Raw genomic sequence first — 23,830 nt, 5'->3', positions numbered from 1 at the left:
TGCCTTAATGAAAATGAGGATTAAGCATACAAGAATTCGGTGCCAACTGCGCCAAGAGGAACTAAAATTTTGTGAGAGCAAATGCTGACACCAAGTGGTCATTACTATTACAACAGCTGTCTGTGCTAGCAGTGAAACCTGCATACACAAGTATGATGAACGAGTACTGCATACACAAAGTAAATTAAACCTACTGATACAGCTACATAGTGAGTGAACTGAAAATGGCTGAAAAGCTTCCTGCAGCTTTTTATGTTACCAATCATACTGTATGTTACTGCATGGCAATCTAGGACTGCCCTACCTACAACTTTACTTTTAATCAATTGCTATTGTTCTACCCTTCTGGTATTCAGTCATGACTTAACAGTATCGATACATGTAACTTCTAAAATTAATACTGCATTTTTCTTCCAGAAGTTCTGACAGAAAGAACTACAACAATGCTGAACACTTAATAGATACATTTAATAGTACTACTTCAGTAACACATCAAGCTAGAAAAAGAGCCAGTAACTTTTTATTTTGTAGACTTTCTTCAAAAAATTGAGCTTTTCAGAAAAAGAGTACAATCATTTCTTCTTATATTGCCAGCCCCTGAATAAATCTGTATACTCACCTTGTTTTCCTGTGTAACAAGTATACTTGCACCCCCAGGCTTTAATGGCACTTCTTCCATTGCTCCAAATACGTCAGTCTCAACAGAAAAAGTCAGCTCTAAACCTAGATCACTGATATCATTATCTAAAATCCACTGCAAGTTCTTTGCATATTCTGGATCAATAGATGCTACATCTTGATAATTTACAGGTATACCTAAAAAGAAAAATAAAATAAATACAAGAAGGAAAAAAGGGTTCTAATTTTATATATAGTAGAAGATTGCCCTCTAGAGAGGAAACAGAATAATGCAGTAACAGAAGAGTGGGAAAAGGGATTCACCATTATTAAACTACAGCAAAACTGTACTTATAACATTTTAAAAGCATTAAAGTTTCCTCTGGATGTTTTTTTTTTCCCCAGAGGAGCAAATGGCACACCTCTTGAGCAACAACAGCTTGCACAGTTTTAGATAGCTTGTGGATTTCAGTAGAAGCATCTAACAATACAGAATGTACAATGTTAAATGAGTGATCCAAAAAAAAAAAAAAAGTTTTCTATGTAACTTTTAGGAACGCAAATCTATTTTTTTTTTTTCCTGTATAGTATCTCTTCTCCCCAGAAAAAGATTTATAGCTGGAAAAAGAAAACATGAATACTTTTCTGTATTTTGAAAATTCCCTCACTCTTCAGTTTTCTTTCTCATCTTTTGTTATGAGTTCTACTACTCAGTTGAAAAAAAATGATTTATAGAAATTTCACATTTTCAAACTGAACTTCAGGTCACTCAGAAGCACTGAGACACACACTGAGGTGCCAGAAGTTTGGATTCCAGCCAAGTATGGAAACTTCTTATTTATTATCCTCTTCACAGACATGGCACTTGAGAACAAGTTTGAGCAAACACATCAAGAACAAGGTGATTGAGTTTGCACCGAAAAACTACCTATTCACTGGACAAAAAAGCAAACCTGAGTGACTTTATGAAGACAGATAATTTAGATAACTGTCAAAATAAATACCTGGAAAAGAGGAAGAGGGTATAAGTGTTAATAGCTTTAGAGAGGAAAACTAATTACTGGAAAGTATGTCTTTTGCTTCACAGTCGTCTTTGTGCATTTTTAGGGAGTCACATGAATGTTCTGTTAGTAGAGGTTTTAACATGCTATGGATTGCAGGAGCAGCACCCCAGACAATAAGACAATTCAAAGGTTAGCAGCTTGTACAAACGTGTAAATGCAAAAAAACTCTTTACAGTATTTCATTGGAAGGTCTGAATAGTGCTTGAGGCTTTGTAGGCTGGAGCTGGAAGTTTCCTTTTCCAAACAGAAAACTGTCTCTTTAGAAAAACTACAAAATAATTGGATAACAGCAAAAGAGCAAGCATCTTCTCTTCCCCTGTTTAAGCATAAGACAGTTTGAGGGGAAAAAAGTAACAACAAAAAAATAAGAGACCTTAGTAATTTCTGACTATATTCTTGCTTTAGTTCTACTTCTGTAATAGCTGGTTACTTCTGTAATAACTGATAAACAAAAAGAAAAGTGAAGAAAAATGAAGTTTAAGAGTACAAATAAAAGTAACGTCATCCAGAAATTTAACACATTATAAACCATGTTTTAACTGTGTTGTCACCAGAGTAGGAGATCAATCCTTGCCTACCAGATATTGGTGCAGAAAGATCCCATCACAGTGTAAAAAGGTGATGAGCCCACCTGAACCTGAAAGAAACTGGCCTCACTTGTTTTCACAGGTTTCAGCTTCTACTTATGGCACTTCCACTTCATGTCTGCTGACTAAACAAAAGAGTTCCTGTGAAAGAGGTTCACACTATTCCTCAGATACAGGAGTTCTTGGCACACAACAGTGTTCTATCATTGGGAAAGGCAAGTAAATAAAGGATTCTAGTGCGAGGTGAGAAATCAGAAAATTGCAACTGGTTTCAGGCTTCAATAGGATGTTTAATATCCATTGCTTATGGAGCCCAGGAAGCTGAAGGGAACCTCTACTATCTTTGTAACTTGGAAACTTGAATTTGGCATGAACAACAGTGTGCATAACCCATAGCTAAACTTGAAACAAAAATAAAATAAATTTTAAAAAGCCCTCAGAAGCATCTGCTAGTGTGCACCTCAGGTTCCTGAAGTGAGAGGAGATTCACAAAGCTGAGGGAAGTGGCCTTAGGAATCCGTTTTGAATAAGTCACTCTAATGCAGGAAAAACAATTACTTTGGGAAACAGAGATAATATTTTTCCATTTTACTGTGTTCAGAAAGCAACAAGAGTGACAAAAACCTGTGAACCTTTTGAACTTAAGTGTCAAACCTCTGAGGAGTTACAGGGTGTCAGCTCAACAGGATGGTAAGACCTTATTAAGAGGTACTGGTGAGATCTTACTAACAGAGGCTATGCGCTGCTGTTTAGGTTTCAAATAGAGAGATGCTTTGTTAGAAGAGATGCTGCCAACAGCTGTTTTACATACTGTGCTAATTTCTCATTTCTGGAAAAATATCCTGCAGCAAGAGTAAGAAGCAAAAGAACAGGTCTGGTAACCTGAGACAAACTTATATTTCAGAAGTGGCAGACATCTTTAAATTCAGACTACAAAAACAGGATACTATTGCAAAATAGAGGGGGTAAAGAAAGAAGAAACAAACCACCAGGTCATCCTGGCAATTTAGAAACCAGCAAACCTAGTACGTAATCACAATTCAATTCAAACTAGAAAAGAACCAAATTAATCAGTAGTCATCTCCAACAGAGGTCACAAGATCAACACCTGACTATTCTCAAAGCACGTGAGCAAACAGCATTAAAATGATTCCCATTTCTGAATACAACACATGGAGATTATCCTGTAAGTGTCATTTTCCTCCTATAGAGGAATCTCTTGATGAGAGGCTAGAGTCAGAGTCAAATTGTACCATATAAAGAAATGTCTATTTCAGAACCCTCTTATCATATGAAGGAACAATTACTATTGAAGTCTAATGGGTCATTGCCAATTTGGTGCTGCTTCAGACTGATGCCCTCCATTACTTCTTGCCCAGTACACAGTCACACAGCATAAAGCAGATCTAAGGGAGAGAAGTAAAAGTTAACCCTATTCCCATGCAAGAAAGGTCATGAGAAAGATATCTGCATCATCAGAGTGCAACAGTGCTCCCCAAACTCTTTTAGGAAAAAGAAACAGTAAATCTGAAGTTAAGAGACAATCTATTCCAGATTCAGCAATCATCACACGAAGACTGCAGATAAACAAGCCGATTGTAGAAAATCAGAATGAGATCTAAACAATCCCTTGAACATCTTGCTAGGGCTTAAAGTAAGGTGCGGTTCTTGAGGAAAAGTAAAACAATAAGCTATTTTATACCTCCAAAGACAACTAAGGAATAGCACTTCAGAAGAAAAGACGTTCTGCATGATGTGGCAGTTCATACAAAAGATCAGTATGAAACAGTAATCACTGTCGTATTATGCTGTATTTTGATATACACAAAAGATTAGCAAGATTCTTTGCACTTTCAACACACACACAAAAGTAAAAAGGAAAAAATTTACTGCTTAGACAATTGTTACGAGTAATAAATAGGATTTTAATAAAACCATACCAAGAATATGCTTGTAGAATGATCTTGTGAAGTAAATGTTCACCAGCTGCCTGTGATTGAGAGCTAATCCCAGGATCTGGCCTGCAAAACGGAAGTAGTTCAAATGATCTGGGTTTACAGAAGAGTTGCTGTTTGGCTGGAAGGTTGTTCCTATAAAATAAGAACATAATAGGATTTTGTTACTTTACCTATATATCTACTTTAAGTGAAGTTCATATCTGTCAAAACACACTATTTGAAAACAAAGTTTTATTTTGCAGTTCGAGGTGGCTTTTTTTTTTTTCTGTTCATGTCAGAAAGACAGAAGAAAAATGTATTACAGTGTAATGACATCATATTACTACAATGATACTAGTTAACCACTCTCCAAGACAACACCCTGAAATAATTATCATCAACAGAAGGGTAAGCATGATCTGCTGAACTTGGTCTTCCATTTCTACCTGCACCTTTGCTCACTCTCATGGGCCATGCTTCTATAAACTTGTAAACAAGCTCACAGGAAAGACCAGAATACATTCACTTCCTTTCATCTGGATCCAGCCAGACACAGACAGCAGGCCTTCCAGTCTTGGTCTTCTTGGAAGAGACCATCTCACACAGACATCCCTGAACTTGTCCTTTTAACTTTCAGAAACTGATCTATGCTCCTGCTGTTGACTGATATCCTTGCCACTCCCTAAGACTTTTTAAGCCAGAGGGCAAAACATTTATTACTGCTGCTGATATGAAATCTTTTATTGATAAAGATTTGCTGTGTATGAAGTACCTAAAAGACAAAAATACAAGGTAGATCCTTGGAGACCAACAGATTGTTTTACCACAAAAGTGAACTGCTTGACTTCGTGGTTTTCTAAAGAGAAATGAAGGGATATCACAGAATCACAGAATGGCCAGGGTTGGAAGGAACTTCAAGGATCATGAAGCTCCAACACCCTGCCACATGCAGGGCCAACAACCATTTAATACCAGACCAGGCTGCCCAGGGCCCCATCCAATCTGGCCTTGAACACCTCCAGGGACAGGGCATCCACAACCTCTCTGGGCAGCCTGTTCCAGCACCTCACCACTCTCATAGTAAAGAATTCCCCCCCGACATCCAACCTAAATCTTCCCTCCCTCAACTTAAAACCATTTCCCCTTGTCCTGCAGTTATCTACCCTTTCAAAGAGTTGATTCCCCTCCTGTTTGTAGGCTCCCTTCAGGTACTGAAAGGCTGCAATGAGGTCACCCCGCAGCCTTCTTTTCTCCAGGCTGAACAAACACAGCTCCCTCAGCCTGTCTTCGTAGGGGAGGTGCTCCAGTCCCCTGATCATCTTTGTGGCTCTCCTCTGGACCCTCTCCAACAGCTCCCTGTCTTTCTTGTACTGGGGGCTCCAGACCTGGACACAATATCTTATCTCTACAACTTCCGTAAAGCCGCAGAAGAAAGGCAAACACTTTCTATACTGCTGTCAAAGCATTATGTTCCACTAATACCAGACAGAAATCGAATGGAAACATTAAATAGCATGAATTCATTTAAAGCAACAATCATTCTCCTTTACAAAAGAGAAAAAAAATGTAAGGAAGCTTCACATTAAAAAGAATTCACTTGTGGTTTTAAAAATACATGTTGAACAAATCACTTCTCTACACACAAATATAATTGTCAGTTTCATTTTTAATAAGTAACAATCTTACAGTCTGCAATCAATTAAGTGAATTTCAGATGATAAAAATGTTTTCATTACCCTAAAATTAGGCAACAACAACAACAAAAAAGCAGAGACATACCATCAGCTGACTGGGTAAATAAGGCATAATCTGGGTTAACTATTTCACTGGATAAGATATCAAACCACTCACGCACCACACCCTGTCCCTGCATGTCAAAAGAATAAAACATATTAGTACCTAGAGCTTTTACTACCAGTTAAGGTAGGTAACTACATATTTCTTAATAAAAGTACAAAAGTTATTTTAAATTTGGATTTCATTTTAAGCATTATTCATGAAAGACAGGATTAGTTTTTCTATATAAAGCATAAAGGAAAACCAAGCAATTTTACCCACCATGCCTTCTTCTCCATGAAATCGCACAGCAATCCCTTGCTTTAGTTTTGCACAATTTGCTTTAGAGACAACTTCACAGCTACTCCTAAAAATAGAATCTAAATATAAAGCATCAATTAATTTTAAGCATCAATTCATTTTATTTCAACGTATTTCAGAGACATCCAATTCTGTTTAAAATAATACCTCTGTGAACCAGAAGGATGTCATTTTCATTGACAGGTCTGTGCACCATGTCTGAATCTGGTTGCCCTGAATGCAGGTGTTCATAGAACCATTCACAACGATCTTTAAACGGCTACAAAACAAAAGGTAAACGACGTTAGATAGACGCATTCAACTAGATAATTCCTTCTTCACAAGCATGGTGAGGAAACATCCTTCCATCTAAACATCAGGCAGCACTTCTTTACTGTGCAGGTGATGGAGCACTGGCATAGGTTGCCCAGGGAGGTTGTGGACTTTCCTTCAAAAGCCACCTGGACATGAGTCTGGGCACCCTGCTTTGGGTGACCTTGGTTGAGCTGTGCTTTGGACAGATGGACCCAGAGGTTCTATCAAATTTCAACTGTTCTGCGATTCTGTGAAAATTGTTATGCACACTACAGATTCATTTTGAGATGTGCTGAGTTACTTAGTACTATCTTAATAAGGTAGGAAGCATTTTGGGATGAGGAAAGGGCAACAATGTCAAAATGGGCAAGCATTGCATATAAATCAGACTTTCATAATGAAGTTTGCCTGCTATTTTTTCCACTTAGTTACAGTAGCCTTCTGTAGAGTAGATTTTTGGTCTAGAATTCACATCCCACATAAAAACATTAAATGTGTTTAGGTTACACAAGACATCAGGCTTTTACTTTGCAGGAAAAAAAAACAAAAAACACACCCACCCACAAGTAATCAAACAGGGGGAAACAATGTTTCACTGAAGGAGCTCCCACTAAGTAACTACGGCAAAATCAACTAATAATGGTGTATTCATCCTCTGTTTTTTTCTGTTTAACTTATCTTAGAGTATCTCACATTCAGAAGCACTGGAGGACATAATTCTTCTATCCTCCCCTAGTGGATTTTAAAAACAAACAAGCGAAAAAAAACAACTCTCTTATACTAATAGAAATTGTAGCAAAGCATCTCTTGGCGTTTACCTGAGCCTTTATGATGTGCATAAATCTGGACATTAGTTCAGGACACTCAAGAAGAAAATGAAAGTGATCAAAAATGATTTTGGGATTCCTGAAAGAAAAATACTTTGAGTTAGAAGTCCACTGGTCAGAGATCTAATAATAACACTTCATGACATATTAAGGCTACTTAAAGAGCCAGAGCAATTTCTCCTATAGAACAGTTCCAACAGACCCTTCTTTTTTGTAACATTTTCGTTACTGCTTGTTTCCAAATGACTTAAGCTACCTCATCCCTTATACAAATAGAAGACACACTTATGAGCTGGACAGTGCCTGAAAAACAATGAGAACAACCAAATGCACTAACATAGTGACCAGAAGTCACTACATATAACACATTTGAATAAGCTTGAAAGTTGGCATTCACCTCAGAAGAGTAGGATTGGAAAAGCAGAGGAGGTAATAACCTGCTAAAAAAAAAAACTTACTCTGTTGCTCTGCGAAAAAGATTTTCTTCACAAAATCTCACCAAATCTTACAGAAGGTTTGTTTACAAATGCAGAAGAATTCATCTAGGCCTGAGCTCTGAATAATTAACATTCATTCTCCCAAATTTGAAAGGACTAAAGCGTGTTTGAAAAGACCGAGAGCGTGCACGCTGCATATGTCAAAACAATAACTTCAAAACACAATTCCTTAAGAAGAAAAAGTATGTGAGGTTGGACCATACTGGACAAAAAATAAACAAACAAATTAGGAACTGCACATTCCTCGAAGCTTACCGGTTAACAAAACACTTAAGGACATCATCGTGTTTACAAACAAATTCTATAAAACGAGGTGACGTCATCCTGTTCAAAGAAAACCATAAGATATTAATGAAATTATTTAAGGAAACAGAAAAGAATTTGAATTACGCATGTTATTGCATTCTATTTTCTAATACGTTACACAAATAAACTACTCAATCATTGAACAAAACACTCAGCAGCATTAAAGAATATGAAGACGCACATTTCTCTGTTGAATTCTCCCAACTTTCAGTGCAACTGAAACACATGTACAGACAGACTATTATTACATACACCATAAATGCACATTGTTCCATATGCCTGTTCATTAGCTACAAGCCCCAGAACACACCTTGTAAATTGTACTAAGTGAGGAAAAGAGTTATGAAGAAATAATACTACAAACAGTGAACTCATTAATTACAGGGGGGAAAAGTGAAACTTAATAGCTTCTTAAAGAGATCAAATTACTTGCCATGCAAGTAATCTTCTACATTAGCATGGAATTTTATTTTTTCTCCTGCATATGTTCAGAGAACGTGGGAGGAATTTACATGGGATTTATGTGGGTGCAAACTTGTTTACGTTTGTGTGGTGCGTTTCTCAAGAAGAGAGAAATACTTATTGAGTCCTTTAGTTTCTACAAAAGCAATATTTGCAATTGAGGATAAAATTATCTTAACACAGGCAGTATCTGAGAAAGGTGCTGAAAAATAGTGCTTTCAAAAAGTCCAGGACAATAATCCTAAAAGATCTCTGGAAAATTACCACAACTCCGAGTTATTAAGAAAATTAACTACCACAAACAAGTCGAAAATTACAGATTTCCAGCAATAAAAGTCTGAATGTAACAATGCCCCCAACATCTATTTTACATAAAAATGAGCAGCTCTTTTATCTAAACTGAGCTATTTTCCTTCCCTCTCTTGTTCACTAAAATTTCACCATATTCTTTCCCTTGTCCTTACAGAATTTAAACTAGTGAACAAAGTCTTCAATGCTGAGTATGAACATTTTAAAAACACTATTTGGGGCCTGAGATATGGTCTGAGACTATTGAACAACTATAAGACAGCCTTCTCTTCACAGATTCTATGGCAATTCACACATTTAGATGTAACTTACAAAAACTCCCTAAACTCTTCAGTATTGATGCTGAAAACTTGTTACATTGCATTTCAGTACTTTGACAAAGAACAGCTAGATTCAATAAGAGCATTCACAGAAGAAAAGTAATCATGACGAGCAAATGAAAATAACCTTAATGCTTCATATGTTTTCAGAGCTCAAGTGCTAACCCTCTGTTTCCACTCAGTAATTCATTACTAGACAATTTTCCATTAAAGCATGAAATGCCATCTTTTATTGTATGAACATTTAAAACAATGGAAAACTATGAGCTCTGTTTACTCTCCTTCATTAAACATAAAAGACACTCAAATCTAAAATTAGACCCATTTAAAATTATTTTCTGTCTGAAAGAGTCATTTGTTGGAATCAGCAAGCAAAATAGACATACCATTTATTCCCATTGCCATGAAAATTTTAGTGAAGTAGAATAAATATCACATTTTTACATTTATCTACATAGGTTTGAGAAATTCTAAAAAAAAATAATAAATAAAAAAATTAACAGGCATGAACTGCCTTATTTTTCTGTATCCCAAGTTCTTCAAGTTACCAATAAATCACTGAAACAGTTCTGATTCTCCTAGCTTCTACGGCAGCTCTCAATTCTAACAGTATCCACAAGGTTTTTCCCGAATCCCAGCATAAAACGTGTGGAAGAACAGAACCACTGGGCAAGGTCCGCAGGCAACTCAGCAGGATACAGACAGCCTCAAATTCAGTATTGCTATAGACATAAATCAAAGGGGGAAAAGGTGCACTTATTCATTTCTAAAATTATTTCTACTCTGCAGTCATAAATAGATTTTTTTTACCACTGCATCTTAGCAAGTTTTAATGGAGATTTCAAAGGGAATGGCTTATAAGCAGTTTCTTATTCAGAGCGAAGTAAAAGTAAAAGCTAAAGTACAAAGCATTTGTTGAAAGTGTTGATCCTCAGAGCATCTTCCAGAATGCCCAGAGAGGAGACACCAGACAAAACATACTGGCTGACTTGGAAGTTTTTGATCCACTATGTTTGCAGAGAAAGGAAAATCCTTCCAGTAGCAGGAAATAATCAGGAATTATTACAGAATCACAGGGGCTGGAAAGGACCTCCAGAGATCATTGAGTCCAGCTCCCCTGCAAAGCAGCCCCCCTACAGCAAGCTGCACAGGTAGGCATCCAGGCAGGTCTCAAATATCTCCAGAGTAGGAGAATCCACAACCTCCCTAGGCAGCCTGTTCCAGTGCTCTGACACCCTTTCTGTGAAGAAGTTCCCTCACATATTGGTGCAGAACTTCCTATGCTCCAGTTTACGGTCATTAAATCATGCAGAGGGAACCTCACTTCAAGATTTCTCAGGGACCTGGATCAAATCTCCATACTTTCCTAACTCTCCACTCAGAAGGGTCAAAGGATTTTTTCTTTGCAAGTTCACTTGACAGATATAAGCAAGCCTGGACAGACTAAGACCTCGGCTACAGAGAACACACTTTGTTTTAAACCAGACACTGATGGTATCTAATTTACATAAGTTAGGTCATGTCTGTTCCACACAAAATAATACTTGCTAACCTGGGGCAGAATTCCAAGTGTTATTTTGAGATAAAAAGCTTCTTTTAAAAACTTCTGCAATACAGCCAAATGAGTCTTGCCCCAGCTGTCATTTTCATACACAATCTGCATTTCTTCTGAGATCAATTATAGTTGTTGTGGGATAATCACCTTAAACTTAGAGATATTTTCACACTAAGAACCAACAGCAGAAACAGCTAAATTTCAAGAGATCAAAACTACATTTCCTGCATGTATCCCACATGATTAAAAAAAGACAGTCAATATGAAACCTGCTCTGATACAGTTACCAACAGCATTAAGTAAAATTTGCTATGCCATTTTACTTTCATTAAAGCAGGAGAAAAAAAAGAAATCAAATAATTGAACTAATGAAAGCATCAGGAAGTATGCCCTTGACTGCCATTAATATCATCTGGTCAGCACCAACACTCTTCCAAGAAAACATATACGATTTTAAAAATGTAATAGCTTAGTTAACGAACAGTATCCTCCTTACCCCTGAGGCATCTGACAGGAGCAGCACATATAAAATGCTTGAATGACAGCACTTAGCCTGTTTGCTGTCATGGAGATAACATCCTGGCCATCAGCACAAGCTTCCTGCTTCCCTGCAACTTCATATGTTTTTGAGTTCCCTGTGTCAGTGGATAGTTCTTTTCTGCTCTCTGTTCCTGCAGCAGCAAAGGAAGGCGTAGGAGTAGCATCCTGGTGATCTGGTCCTTTTTGCTTCAGCAAAATAGAAGTAATGTTGGCAGAGTCCCTTTTGTTTTTCATCAGCTCTGTGGCTATAAGAACTAGCCATTCGTCTAATGAGTGCCAGAGTAGTTCCAGTGGCTGCAATAAAATACGTAAAAAAACGACAAAAAAAAAAAAAAAAGAACATAGTTCACATTAGATAATATGATCATCACATCATTAATATTAAGACAAAGAAACATCATTCACATTTAAAAGTTCTAAATAATACTTCAGAAGTCATGTTAGACATAAGGCTAAAATATTCCTAAAAATTCTCTGCTTGTAACCACAAGCACAGAGAGAAAATTTCATATTGAATGGGAACAATCAAGGAGGAGACAGAAACAAAGGTAAAATAATTTAAAGAAGGGTCAAACACTGAACTGTTTAACATAGTTTGGCTTCACTGTTCTTACACAGCATAGCTCTGCCCAACAGCTGCACTTTGTCAAAGACATTAAAGCACATCTCTAGTTTTAAGACTAAAAGCTTATTAGTGCTTTCTTAAGGTCCTGGTCAAAAAAGCTCCCCACAGGTGGATAGAGCAAGCCCTAAACAGAGCCAAAGATTCAGATTGATACATGCATCTAGTAAATTGTGCTTTATCACAGCATGAGATCATACAGCTCATTTTGATAGTATTCAAGATGTCTCAGATTGGGGGACACTAATACCTTTCTGAAATAAAAATAATGTTAGTAGGATGTCACAGCAATTTGTAAAGCTATGCATTTCATTTGAACAAAGTCACTCTTTGCTCACTACGAATATAATGAAAACCTGGCACAATTGCATTGTTACACATTTGCACTCAGGTGCAGGCCTACAGCAGAGAATGGGAAGAGCTGAGACACTTGTGGCTTCCTCACAGGCATTTCAAAAACATCAGGCCCAACTGTGCCACTCCTTAATGCTGCTTAAGTGGACACTTCACAAGTATACGTTCTATGAGTATAGGGAGGTATTTCTGACTGAAGCTATCCATATTGTTCAAAAATCAAAGGTGAACACATTCCCTTTTCCATATATTACTGCTGAATCAACGTTTTTAACCAATTTAGGAATTTAAGGACTTAGCAGGTACTGAAAAGTACATTCTCAACATCTAACCCTACCTTTAAATATTAAGGGCTATTTGCAGCAGAGAGTATCAGGAGCCTAGATTACTTGGAGCACTGTCACTATACCTAATAACCATATACTCTCAGAACAAATTAATTCCCACATGAAAGCTGTGTATTAAAAACTCTTGTTGAAGTTTACTGTTAAAAAAAACTCCAACGATTCCATTTTCTCCAATAAGATATTTAAGGAAAGAAAGCCAGTCTGCTCTCCATGTCTGGTACTGGTATTGTTCTACATACCATATGAAACTAACTTCTTGCCCCCCTAGCAACCACAATTCTCTCTAGATGGCCTGTGGTGAATTACATAAAAGGAACCTCAGTAAAGCAGAGATGGCCCAGTGGTTTTCTTATTCTTGCCAAGAAATAACATTCCTCAGCAGCCTCAGATCAAGATATATTCACCTTTTCAATTTCACTTAGATTATAATGATTATAAGATTATAAAAAATAGATTATACAAAAATTCCAAAATTCATAATACAGGTGGCAAAATTACTAATAATTTCTGACATGCTTCAAAGTACGTTCAAACAGTACACTAATATAAGAAAACTGTAACATAGTGTTGAAAAAAAGAAAAAAGTTTTTCTTAATTTCTTATACTAGATAAAGCATGTTTTTGCATCAGCTTTTTAAAAGCCATCATGCACAGACCTACTTGAACATAAAGGGAATGTGTTCAGAAGAAAGGAAAAAAAGAAATCAGCAACACCCGAAATTGTTCCTCCATCTATTTTACAAGGGTACCATAAGACAGAACTCCTGCCACTGCTACCACAACAACATCCTCCAAATGAAAGTTTCCCAATCCATTCTCAGATTGAGACAGTGCTGGACAAATAACTAGCATCCTATACAGTAAAATAAGAAAATATCTATAGGTCTTTACTTGTTCAAATGAACAGCATTTGAACAAAGTGCTGGTGATGCTAGTACCAATCAAGATAGACAACTCCCAGGTCTCTTCAAGTACCACTACAACAACTAACAGTGTAATAATATAGAGATATAACAAAGAGCTTTCCCCTCTCCTGAAAAGGAGTAAAAAGTGCCCAACATCACATTTTTAAAGAAAGAAAAAAAAAAAAAAAAAGAAAAAAGGGAATGCAATAATAGAAGACAAAGGGAAGTCAATCAACTGACTTAGAATTATCTTATCTTGTAGTAACTATCCAGTTATTGCACAATCCAGTTATTGCACAACCAGAAAAGTCTAATCCAACTGCAACTCAGATTAAAATTGCACTGCCAGACCAGCATACTCCGTTCCTAAACCAGAACAAACTCTCATCAATTATTTTACGTTTTTTACTCTAAAATTTAATATCATAGAGAAAGAAAGCACTGGCCCTAAGGAAGGGCTGCCCAAGTTTTAAAACTTCTAAAATAAATAAAAAAGTTACAATGATAAATTTTAAATCCTCACGAATGCTTTTCTTTGTTTGTTCATGCAACAATAGTATATATTATTCTCTTTCATTAAAATAACATTAAAATTGTTTTTACAGAACTCAGAATTACTGGTATTTTCTGGGACAGCTGTGCCAGTTGTGTAGTATTTGTCTACTGCACAAAATTAATCTACAAATCAAATGGAGAAACAATTCCTCCAGCACATAAATTGGTATGGCCACACAGGTAAGTAACTTTGCTGAAATACAGCTTCCTTCACAAATCGTGGTATTTTAATTTTATTTTTACTTTTTTTAATAATGAGTTTTGAAATGATCTCCAGTTGAAGAGAAAGTTCTTTCTATTGTAGTCTATAAACCAGAACAAAATGTAAAGTTAAGCTACTCCCAAGAAAAAAAAAGAAGAAAGGTAACATTATCTGTCCAACCTCCTCACCACAAGTATTTCTGTATTAACTGTGTTCAGCACCATCTGCTTGTTGTTTGATCTGGTACATTTAAACAAGTTTTCACTGAAAGTGTTAAAAAATGGTGCCTTTAATAAAATTATTCTTGTGATTTGGGTAATCCTTTGATTTTTGAAAAGGAATGAACATGTGGTCAAATTCACAAAGTGCCAATTTAGTTCAACATGTTTTAATGAATAACCCTAAAGGACAAATATTACACTGCATACAGGATGATGCATCACATTTTGCACAAATATTTTTCACACTCAAGCTCTAGTCTAATATTAACAATACAAATAAATTTGTTATTAAAACTATTTTCCTATTAAAAAAGTAACGTTTGTTTTCCAAATATTCTAATGTTTTTCTTCTGAGGAAAGAAACTTAATAAAAAATTAAGCTAAATAACTAAACATAGCTGTAGTGTCATCTTTCATGAACTTATTAACATAACTGTTTAAAATTCACTAGAAATAATCTGATAAACATATCAGATCACAAAAAAAAGCAGTCATTTCAAAATACCCTATTTTTAGAACACCTGATAGAAAGGTGAAGGTTAAGGAATATTCTCATCATTTAATCATTGGCTTCCAAATTTGGTGACATGAATTCTGCCATCAAGAGGATGGAAGGAGAAATTAAAACAGAAAAGAAAAAAAAGACTATCTTTAGGTGCTTATCAGTTATACTCCCAATGCACTCGCATGCAGGAAACTGAGACTCCTTTACAGAAAGTAAAGATACAATTTTTGACAGGATTCCTCACAAACAAGTGTTTAAAAAAGTTCAGAAATTAAACACCTAAATGGCCAGAGCCTAAAGCACATTTTTGAAAGCAGCTATAAATCAAGAACCTTTCAAGGGAAGTAGTAAGCTATACATTTTAAAGCATATAGTAACAACATTCGAGAATAACCTGGGGGGGGGGAAATCATGATCAGAATGAAAACAATAAACTGATTAGAAATTAAGAACTCCTAATTTTGAAGCAACATTAATACAATCTCTTCTACATTGCTTAATATTACCACATTTTGAGATCACTACATTCTTAAATAAAATGTTTATAATAAAACCAAAGTTTAGCAAGACCAGTTAAGAACTAAATTTTTAACATCTAATAAATAAAACATCAAAATCAAACAAGAAATAAACATAAATAATAAGGTGAAATGTGCATCAATGTTTAAATGAATTCAGTGAAAAAAAAAACAACAAAAGGAAAGAGTCAGGATTAACTTAAGAAGGGATAGGGACATCAACCAAACTTACTTCCTGTTCATGAGATGTCTGATTAATGAATGCATGCTTTGTGAAATTCATCTCTTTAACGTCTATCTTCCTAACAACATCATATACTTTTCTGACCTTGAACACCTGACTTCTTGGAGTTTTATTTCCATTGTAGCCCATGTCATTTCCATTACTGGGAGAGGATGGGCCAATGCGAAAGACATGGCAAAATATCCTCACAATCCTTAAGAGACTCTTCATTTGAGCTTCATAATTACTTGACAAGCTGAGGGAAAAAATGGAATATGTAAGTTTCTTTTCCTAGATCAAAAGAAACAAAGTAGTATATTAAGGAGTAAGCAATCTAGTGGTAAGGTCTGACACACGCTGAAGAAAAAAGTCCTTGTCTTTAAACCCTAATATATTTGAACTTTTATTTCCTGCACAGGTCATGGGTAAGAAATCCAGCTAATTACAGTAAAGATCTCAATGTATGAAACAAATTGGGTTAACTAGTTGAAAACATTTTTCATTCCAGAAGAGAATCACATATAATGATAAAGCTGTAATAATCAGATTTACCACCACAGGTCATCCATAACCTAAATCCTGTCCTAAATGTGAATTAATTATCTTAATCAGCTGAGGGGTCAGGATGATAAGTGTCACTGTTTTTTACAGGGAAAACAAGTGACCTAGAAGATACAACATAACAGCATTGGGTTTTTACTTATTTATTTAATATATATAAGTTTTATGCCTTATTAACTGCCCAACACTGAAATCAAGAAGAACTCCTTCAGTACAAACACAGTGTGAATTAGAGACACTCATGAGTTTGTGCACAAGTGGAATGCTCTTATTCAAACTTAACTTTTGTTTTAAATTCCAAGAGATAAGAATTTGTCAATCCTGAACACACACACACAAAACTGCAAGAAATTAAAATTTCTTTTACTGAAACCTACACAGTTCTGAGAGCAGCCCTTTGGAAAAGGATTTGGTGGTGCTAGTGGATGAAAAGCTTGACATGAGCCAGCAATGTGTGCTTGCAGCCTAGAAAGCCAGTTGTACCCTGGGCTTCATCAAAAGAGAGGTAGTCAGCAGAACAAGGGAGGCGATTGTCCACCCTGCTCTGACCTTGTGAGACCCACCTGAAGTACTGAATCCAGGCCTGGGGCCCCAAAATCAGCTGGGCATGGACTTTTAGCCCTACTCTGGACTCACTCTAACAAAGATGCTCAGAGGGAAAAGCCCCTCTCATAAGAAGAAGGGTGATGTTCAGCCTGGAGAAGAGAAGGCTCCTCATTACAGCCTTCCAGTACTTAAAAGGGACCTACTGGAAAGATAGGGAGGGACTCCTTATTGGGGAGTGTACCAACTGAGCAAGGGGTAATACTTTAAACTAAAAGAAGGGAGACTTAAGTTAGATATTTGGAAGAAACTCTCCTCAGAGGGTGGTGAGGCATTGCAACAGGGTGCCCAGAGAAGTTGTGGATGTTCCACCCCTGTAAGTTTTCAGAGCCAGGTTGGATGGGCCATACGCAACTTGATCCAGTGAGAAATGTCCCTGCCCACAACAGGGGGTTGGAATTAGATACTCTTAAAGGTCCCTTCCAACCCAAACCATTCTATGATACATATGCATATTTATAAGAAGGTATATATTCAGTTTTATCCTTGAAGTACTTGCTTTCTAACTATAAGATCAATATGAGCCAGAACACTGACACCCTTAGAGGATGCATATCTCCGATGCAATTACTAATCTGCTATTTCACAGTCAGTTCCAATCTGCCTAAACTTAAGCAACTAATTATACTTCTGAATAAAACTCTTTCCTCAGTGCTCTGCAGGGAAATTTTTTTAAAGCAACGCAAACTTTAGAAGTGAAAAAATCCCACTGAAACAAGCACAATAGAATTAGACATACAACGTAGCACTCAAGTTTAAACAGCATTAAAAATTTCTAACGTTAGTTACACATAATATTGTTGGAACAGTGCTTAGGGCAACTGTAGCATCACAGTACTTTCACCATGACTTTGCTTCTTCCCACAGTATGAGTAAAAAAAAAAAAAAGACATTGTTTACAGCATAACATTTTAATGACTACCAGTTAGGTGTTAATAAGAAAAAAAATACACCCCCACGCCTACTTAAGGGAAGTACTACACAAATACTACAGAAAGCACAACTTTCCTGACATGATTTTGATTTAAGCTTTCAATAAATCAATTATCTTTCAATAAAGATAAGAAAGAAATACAATGGTAAACATAGCAAGAACGAGAAAGTTTAATTTTCAACTTGGTAACATAAATTTCCTGACTAGTTGGCCTTATTTGGACTGTTAACAGAAGTTCTGGTCACAGCTAAAAATCAGTATTTAGAAAATCTTTACTTACAGACCAAAAGAACTGATGAATACAATAAGCTAATTCAAGAAGTAGGGCAAAAATAAACATGTGAATTCAGGTTTACCATCAGCAGTGGTGCTTTCTTGGTGAAAATTTCAGTTTAAATCTCTCAGTCTCTAGAAGGAGGTCTCATTTAAACAGAAAAATCTTTAAGTGCTTTCAAAAGTTTACTAATGCTTTTACTAGCATATTTGTAAACATTTTGCTAAGCTCAATCTACACCAGCAAGACCAAATCATTCCAGTTATTTATTGGAAAGAGGAAATGGGCAATGGAGGGAAAGCTATTTTAACAAGATTACTGTGGGTTTTTAAGGCAGAAGTCCATATCCACGGTCACTCCAGGCTACCTGCTAGAAGCATTACAAAAATTTACTTTAGATTATTCCAGACTAAACAAAGAATAAACCCAACAGCAATGGTCTGTAGGTTACTGCCCAGGAAACTAATACTCCAATGTTACTGGCTCAGACACACAAGTTTAAATACATGGATTGCATTTTCCATACAATTTGCTAGAGGGAAGAGAGAGAAGAGAGGCCCTAGCTCAGAGGGCTATATGCACCAAGTAGTACCTTCAGCTTCATTATGTTAATGTTGAGCAACTGAGAAACACTTAATTGAAGCACAAATTGAATGCAGTTTTTGAAATTTATATCTTGTAATAGAAAAATAATTCCATATTGCTTGTGACGATATACCAAAAAGAAGTGGGTCAGTAAGAGCCTGCAGGACACTGTCAGTGCAGGCAAATCCAGAAATGCCAGCCCATGCAACAGAATGCTTCTAATTTGTTTTCAGCCTGAGCTAGACAATTCACGTTCAGCAACTACAGAAGCACACAGCACCTCATATTCTGTGACATGTACAAGCTGTTCCTACAGTCTGTTTCTACAGCCACACTGAGAAAATGTTGCTCAATATAATGGAGCAATAACAGTAATAAATCAAATAGAAATGCAAAATCGTCAGTTTAATTTACATTAAACACATTTGAAGTTCCAACACATTACAGATGAGGTGTTTTGCACAAACTGCCTTTAACAGATGCCACAAAAATTAGTAAAGCATACTAGGAAAACACACTTGCCTATTTTACATGCTTCTTCAACTAACTGCTACTTGCATTGCTGAGATAGCACACTGTTGATGCTAGTTTTGCTTTGGTGCAGTACAAGTGCTTTCATACATATATTAGTAACCATGGAAGACAACCAGAGCCAGCAGGCATGATTCAAGTGCCTGAAAAAAACAAAATTCTTCTCAGGCATACCAGGAAAGCATGCAGAAAGTAAAGAAAAGTTGTGAGGAAAAAAGAACAGGGGCTGGGAAGTAATAATGACGGCTGACTAAAAAGTTTCCCTTTCTAATGCTGACATAGCCATGTTAAACTTATTTTTTAAAAAAAATTTCACTTCTCTGCAACTCAATCTTCCTGGTCCTAACAGTATACAAGGAAGATAACACCTTTCTCTAATGACATCCTTGTGAAGACGGTGATCTAAGCAAGCCCTGTTATACAGAATTAGATATGAGCTCCATTTACTCCAGCATGTGCCCAACATCACATGGTTTAGATTATCAAATCTATTAAGTGGCAAGAACTACCTGGTAGCTTATCAACCAATTTATAATCCTCTCAAACTTACCTAAGAAGTTTGTGACCATTAGTCGTAGCAACTTCAGCAAGACTTGTCAGGATTTTAAGATACTGGCTTTCACTCTGCTGAGACAAATGTTCCAGAACTTGCCGCAACTGGGTTCATTAAAACAAAAGAGATTATATAGAGTGTCAGACCAAAGTTTAATTTAGAATATTATTACACAGTCTAGCTCTAATTCCTAGAAACATTAATGTACATGCCTCTGTTGTTGAACAATTAATCTAACCTTAGTTAACATTTATTAACTCCTCTGTTGTACACGTCTCTCTATCATAGGCATTTTCTCACAGAGAAACTAACCCTCCAGTGACACTATTCATCATGCACTCCTACAATCTTCTCATTTACTTCACTTCTGTCACCCCCACTTTCAGAAAGTTCAGTAATCCTTCTCACAGAACTGCAGAAAGGCAAAAAGAAAAGGAATTTCACAAAAGCAATCTAGCCCAACACTCTGATCCCATAAGAGCTACTTACTGAACCTATGATCCAAAATAGTTTGTCTAATTTGCCTGGTTCATTTTTAAACACTTACATGTCTGAAGGCAGCTTCATCAAGTTTTTTTCTAATCTCCACTAACCTTAACTATGTGAAAGCTTTTCTCAGTGCTAAGTTAAATCACTAGCTACAAATGTCTAAGGCAAAATATTTCTTACTGTAAAAAATCACTGAGCAGCCTTCTACAAATTTAAGACAGTTAGCAAGCCTCTTCCTACCCCAAACTTTTTTACGCTACATAACTGTAACTCTTTCAATCTTTTTATAGCAGTCATTTCTTGTGTTTATTATTTTCTTTAAATTCTTAGGAGTCTTCATCTTTCTCTGAACAGTTTCCAAAGCTGGATGCAATATTTCAGCGAAAGAGAACTTGTGCAGCAGGACTGCTATGCGTGTCTTAAAGGAAACAGAAGTTCCTTCCTTCTTCCTTACTCTCACAAACTGAAAAACATGATGCCAATGTGTCAGCACAACTTGTAGCCTACAATAAACGTCAGATCCTTTTCTACAGAGCTGCTCCACAGGCAGCAGCTTCCCATAATCTATTTTAACACTGATTGTTCCTGTGTAAGCACAGGAGCACTGTACTTGTCCCTAGTGAAATCCATTCTGTCACCCTGCAGCTTATCAATATTTTTTCCAGTTTGTGAAGAATGTTTAAAAATGAGTCTTGACTTTTAACTCTTAACGTCATCACACATAATACAAACTGGTCATTATCCAAGTCTCTGTGCAGAACAGTTTGAACTTGGTTGTAGAAAACTATACCTAAGGTTTCATTTGCTTTATTTTTGTTTACAAGAAATATAACTATACAGTGAATCATCTAATATATTTTGCATGGACTTCCATTCAGATCCGACTTCGCACACATTGCCATGATTGCTCAGATGAAACACCCATTTTCCTTGCTTATTGTCTTTGCTTCTGCAATACATGATAGTGTGCTTTGTCATTTACCTTTCGGTGAAAAGTCATTTTTGTTCCATGCTTTTAATCCTTTAACATTCTCTTTGATTTGAAGTCATCTACTCCATCTCCCCATGTTTCTAAAATACACTCTGAGAATTCTCATCTCTGTATCATTTTACTTTATAAAATTCTATTGTTTCAGAAAGTTAGCACTGTTTCTATAGAGACTTTTATATCCTCAACCTTGTAGTGGAAGTAATGGGATTACAGAAAACAACAAAAACTTCCAAAATCTAGTAAACCAAGTTCAGTGAAGTGGCAGCCAATACTTTACTAAAACTATTTTTCTTTTATTTTTAGTCTCAAAATCTGCAAGATTGTTTGCTGTTACTTTCAAGCAAACAAAACAAAATTACCGAAGTTGGGAGAGAAGAAAAATAACCCATACTAACACTCCCCTGCTAGATCTACAAAACATAATACCATATTACCATGTTTTCCCGTAGATCTTCATTCTGAGTCATTTGAATTATTGTCTGGAAAAGTCGAGGATGGTACTGTATTAAGACTTCACAAGTCTCTCCATATCCACCCTAAAAAGCAATAGTTCAAAACAATTTTTAATTTAAAGTAGTTCTCAAATTGGGCTTTACCCTAATATAGGCTTTAAGACCAACTGAGAATTACAAATATTTAAAGAAACACTGACTACAGAAATCCAGTCCTAAAATAAACTCAAAGTCAATAAAGCATCAACATTAGACATCACCAAATGTTTGAGAGAAAACACAATCAAGTTATTTCAGTATATTAGATCAAACATTTCTTGTTGGTTTTTTTTTTTGTTTTGTTTTTGTTTTTGTTTTTTTAAGAGTGTGGATAAGTTCTCCTACCTGGAAAATCAAAGTTAGCTTACACTTAAACAACTCTTTCTCAGAAACTCACCAAAGAGATTAAATACAGTGCAATATTTAGCTTCTCTGCTGATCGATGATACCAATTCACCTAAGAACACCCAGAATTTAATCCTTTGAAACAAATCTTTCCCCAAAGTTTCATAAGATACAAATCTGATTTGCTAAACTAAAAAAATAGGATAAATGTATAGAAAGGTTATTTAACTTCAAAACGAGTACACATGTATGATCCCACACGTGCCCCAGATCAATAGTATTAACCAACTTAACATTCTTCTCAGCTTTGTTATTGGGAAAGAAGAGAACTTGAATTTGTGGTTTGTTTCTATCAAATCTTACTCAACACAGCTGCAACTTTAAAAGGACTCCTCGCAGGTGAATAGATGTCACAAACTGGAAAGATGTACTTTATTGAAAGTTGTAGCTCTAGAGGATCCTTCTCTGTACAAGACAGTTTAGAATGCACTTCAGTGATAGGAGATTCATTGAACAGATTGACTAAATTGCTCCTACTGTCAAGAACTTAAGTATTAAAATCAAAACCATTCTTAACCCTCAAGAATTAAGGAACGTCATCTCTTTAAAAGCAAGTTTATACCACACTAGCAAGAAATAGAAAGATTCATAATCTCAGTCCTAAAGCACGAACCTACTTTGAAAATCTAATCCATAATCAAAGAATAAAACTATTGATGTAAAAGAAAGAATATATTTTGTTTTCTCTTTTTTTTTTACTCAGCAGCTTGTCTTGTCTAGAGGATCTCAAATGCAGTATTATCATCCCTACAAAATAGCAAACACCAGATGTCACTACTCACAACTTAAGAAAAAAAACAGAATTTTGAAGCGGTGTTCATCCCTCTACTTCCCTAGGGATTGTAAATCTGAAAACTAAAGCACAAATTTCAAACTCTAATCACAAAAAACAAATAAGAATAGTATTATTAAGTATATACTGCTATACTTTCTTACACATTTGTGGATGCAAGAAGCCTCAAAATCAAGTAGACAGTGTGGTTTTACAGTAAGTCATTTTGCCATAATGATGAAAATATCTAGTTCTGAGCTTCACAGAAAAGACAGCAGTGAGACAGTATAGTAAACTAGTACTTCTGAGCAGTTTTCAGGCACATTCAATATACTTCATTTATTTTTGATGCCTTACAATGCTTTTAAAGCTTCGGGTTACAGAAGGCATGAGCAAGGGATCTCCTCCAAAACAACCCTCACTATTTTCTAGAGATCTAATTAGAAAAAGATCATTTTAAAATGAGATGCAATTGGATCTAATTCCTGCTCAGTGATATCTTTGTCTAAAACACACTTTTGAAGATTTTTCCCTATAGTTCTTCGCTGACTTCCCACTTCTTTCCTGCATAAGCCTTCCCAATGGCAATATGAATCAGATATACCTACAGTTGACTCACATCACACTCAAATAAGAGATTTTACAGAACAGTTCAATGCCAGGATTCCTTAAGCCTTGAAAACAGACACAAATGTATAAAGTACCACCATCAACATACAATTAATTTCCTTACACGACAGCATAACCAAGACTCTAAATAAATCCAAAGTCTTTAA

At 36.0% G+C, this 23,830-nt stretch overlaps 1 protein-coding gene across 4 annotated transcripts in view; it reads right to left on the bottom strand.

The window, feature by feature from the left end:
* Positions 1 to 23,830, bottom strand: part of HACE1 (HECT domain and ankyrin repeat containing E3 ubiquitin protein ligase 1) — a 49,157-nt gene that overhangs the window by 12,020 nt on the left and 13,307 nt on the right. For 3 of the 4 annotated variants that reach the window (XM_010707563.3, XM_019613080.2, XM_010707564.3), the window contains 11 exons: positions 21,821 to 21,922; positions 19,904 to 20,010; positions 15,875 to 16,121; positions 11,370 to 11,707; positions 8,177 to 8,245; positions 7,416 to 7,503; positions 6,451 to 6,562; positions 6,265 to 6,362; positions 5,986 to 6,073; positions 4,210 to 4,359; positions 620 to 816 (listed from right to left, as the gene is read on the bottom strand). In XM_010707563.3, the coding sequence (XP_010705865.1) occupies positions 620 to 816; positions 4,210 to 4,359; positions 5,986 to 6,073; positions 6,265 to 6,362; positions 6,451 to 6,562; positions 7,416 to 7,503; positions 8,177 to 8,245; positions 11,370 to 11,707; positions 15,875 to 16,121; positions 19,904 to 20,010; positions 21,821 to 21,922 (1,596 nt within the window). The remainder of the gene's footprint in view (positions 1 to 619; positions 817 to 4,209; positions 4,360 to 5,985; positions 6,074 to 6,264; positions 6,363 to 6,450; positions 6,563 to 7,415; positions 7,504 to 8,176; positions 8,246 to 11,369; positions 11,708 to 15,874; positions 16,122 to 19,903; positions 20,011 to 21,820; positions 21,923 to 23,830) is intronic. The other variant, XM_019613079.2, reaches the window with a different exon arrangement.

The sequence above is a fragment of the Meleagris gallopavo genome, chromosome 2, assembly GCF_000146605.3.
Source record: "Meleagris gallopavo isolate NT-WF06-2002-E0010 breed Aviagen turkey brand Nicholas breeding stock chromosome 2, Turkey_5.1, whole genome shotgun sequence".
In the NCBI taxonomy this organism is placed as follows: domain Eukaryota; kingdom Metazoa; phylum Chordata; class Aves; order Galliformes; family Phasianidae; genus Meleagris; species Meleagris gallopavo.
This window is presented reverse-complemented; position numbering and strand designations above follow the sequence as displayed.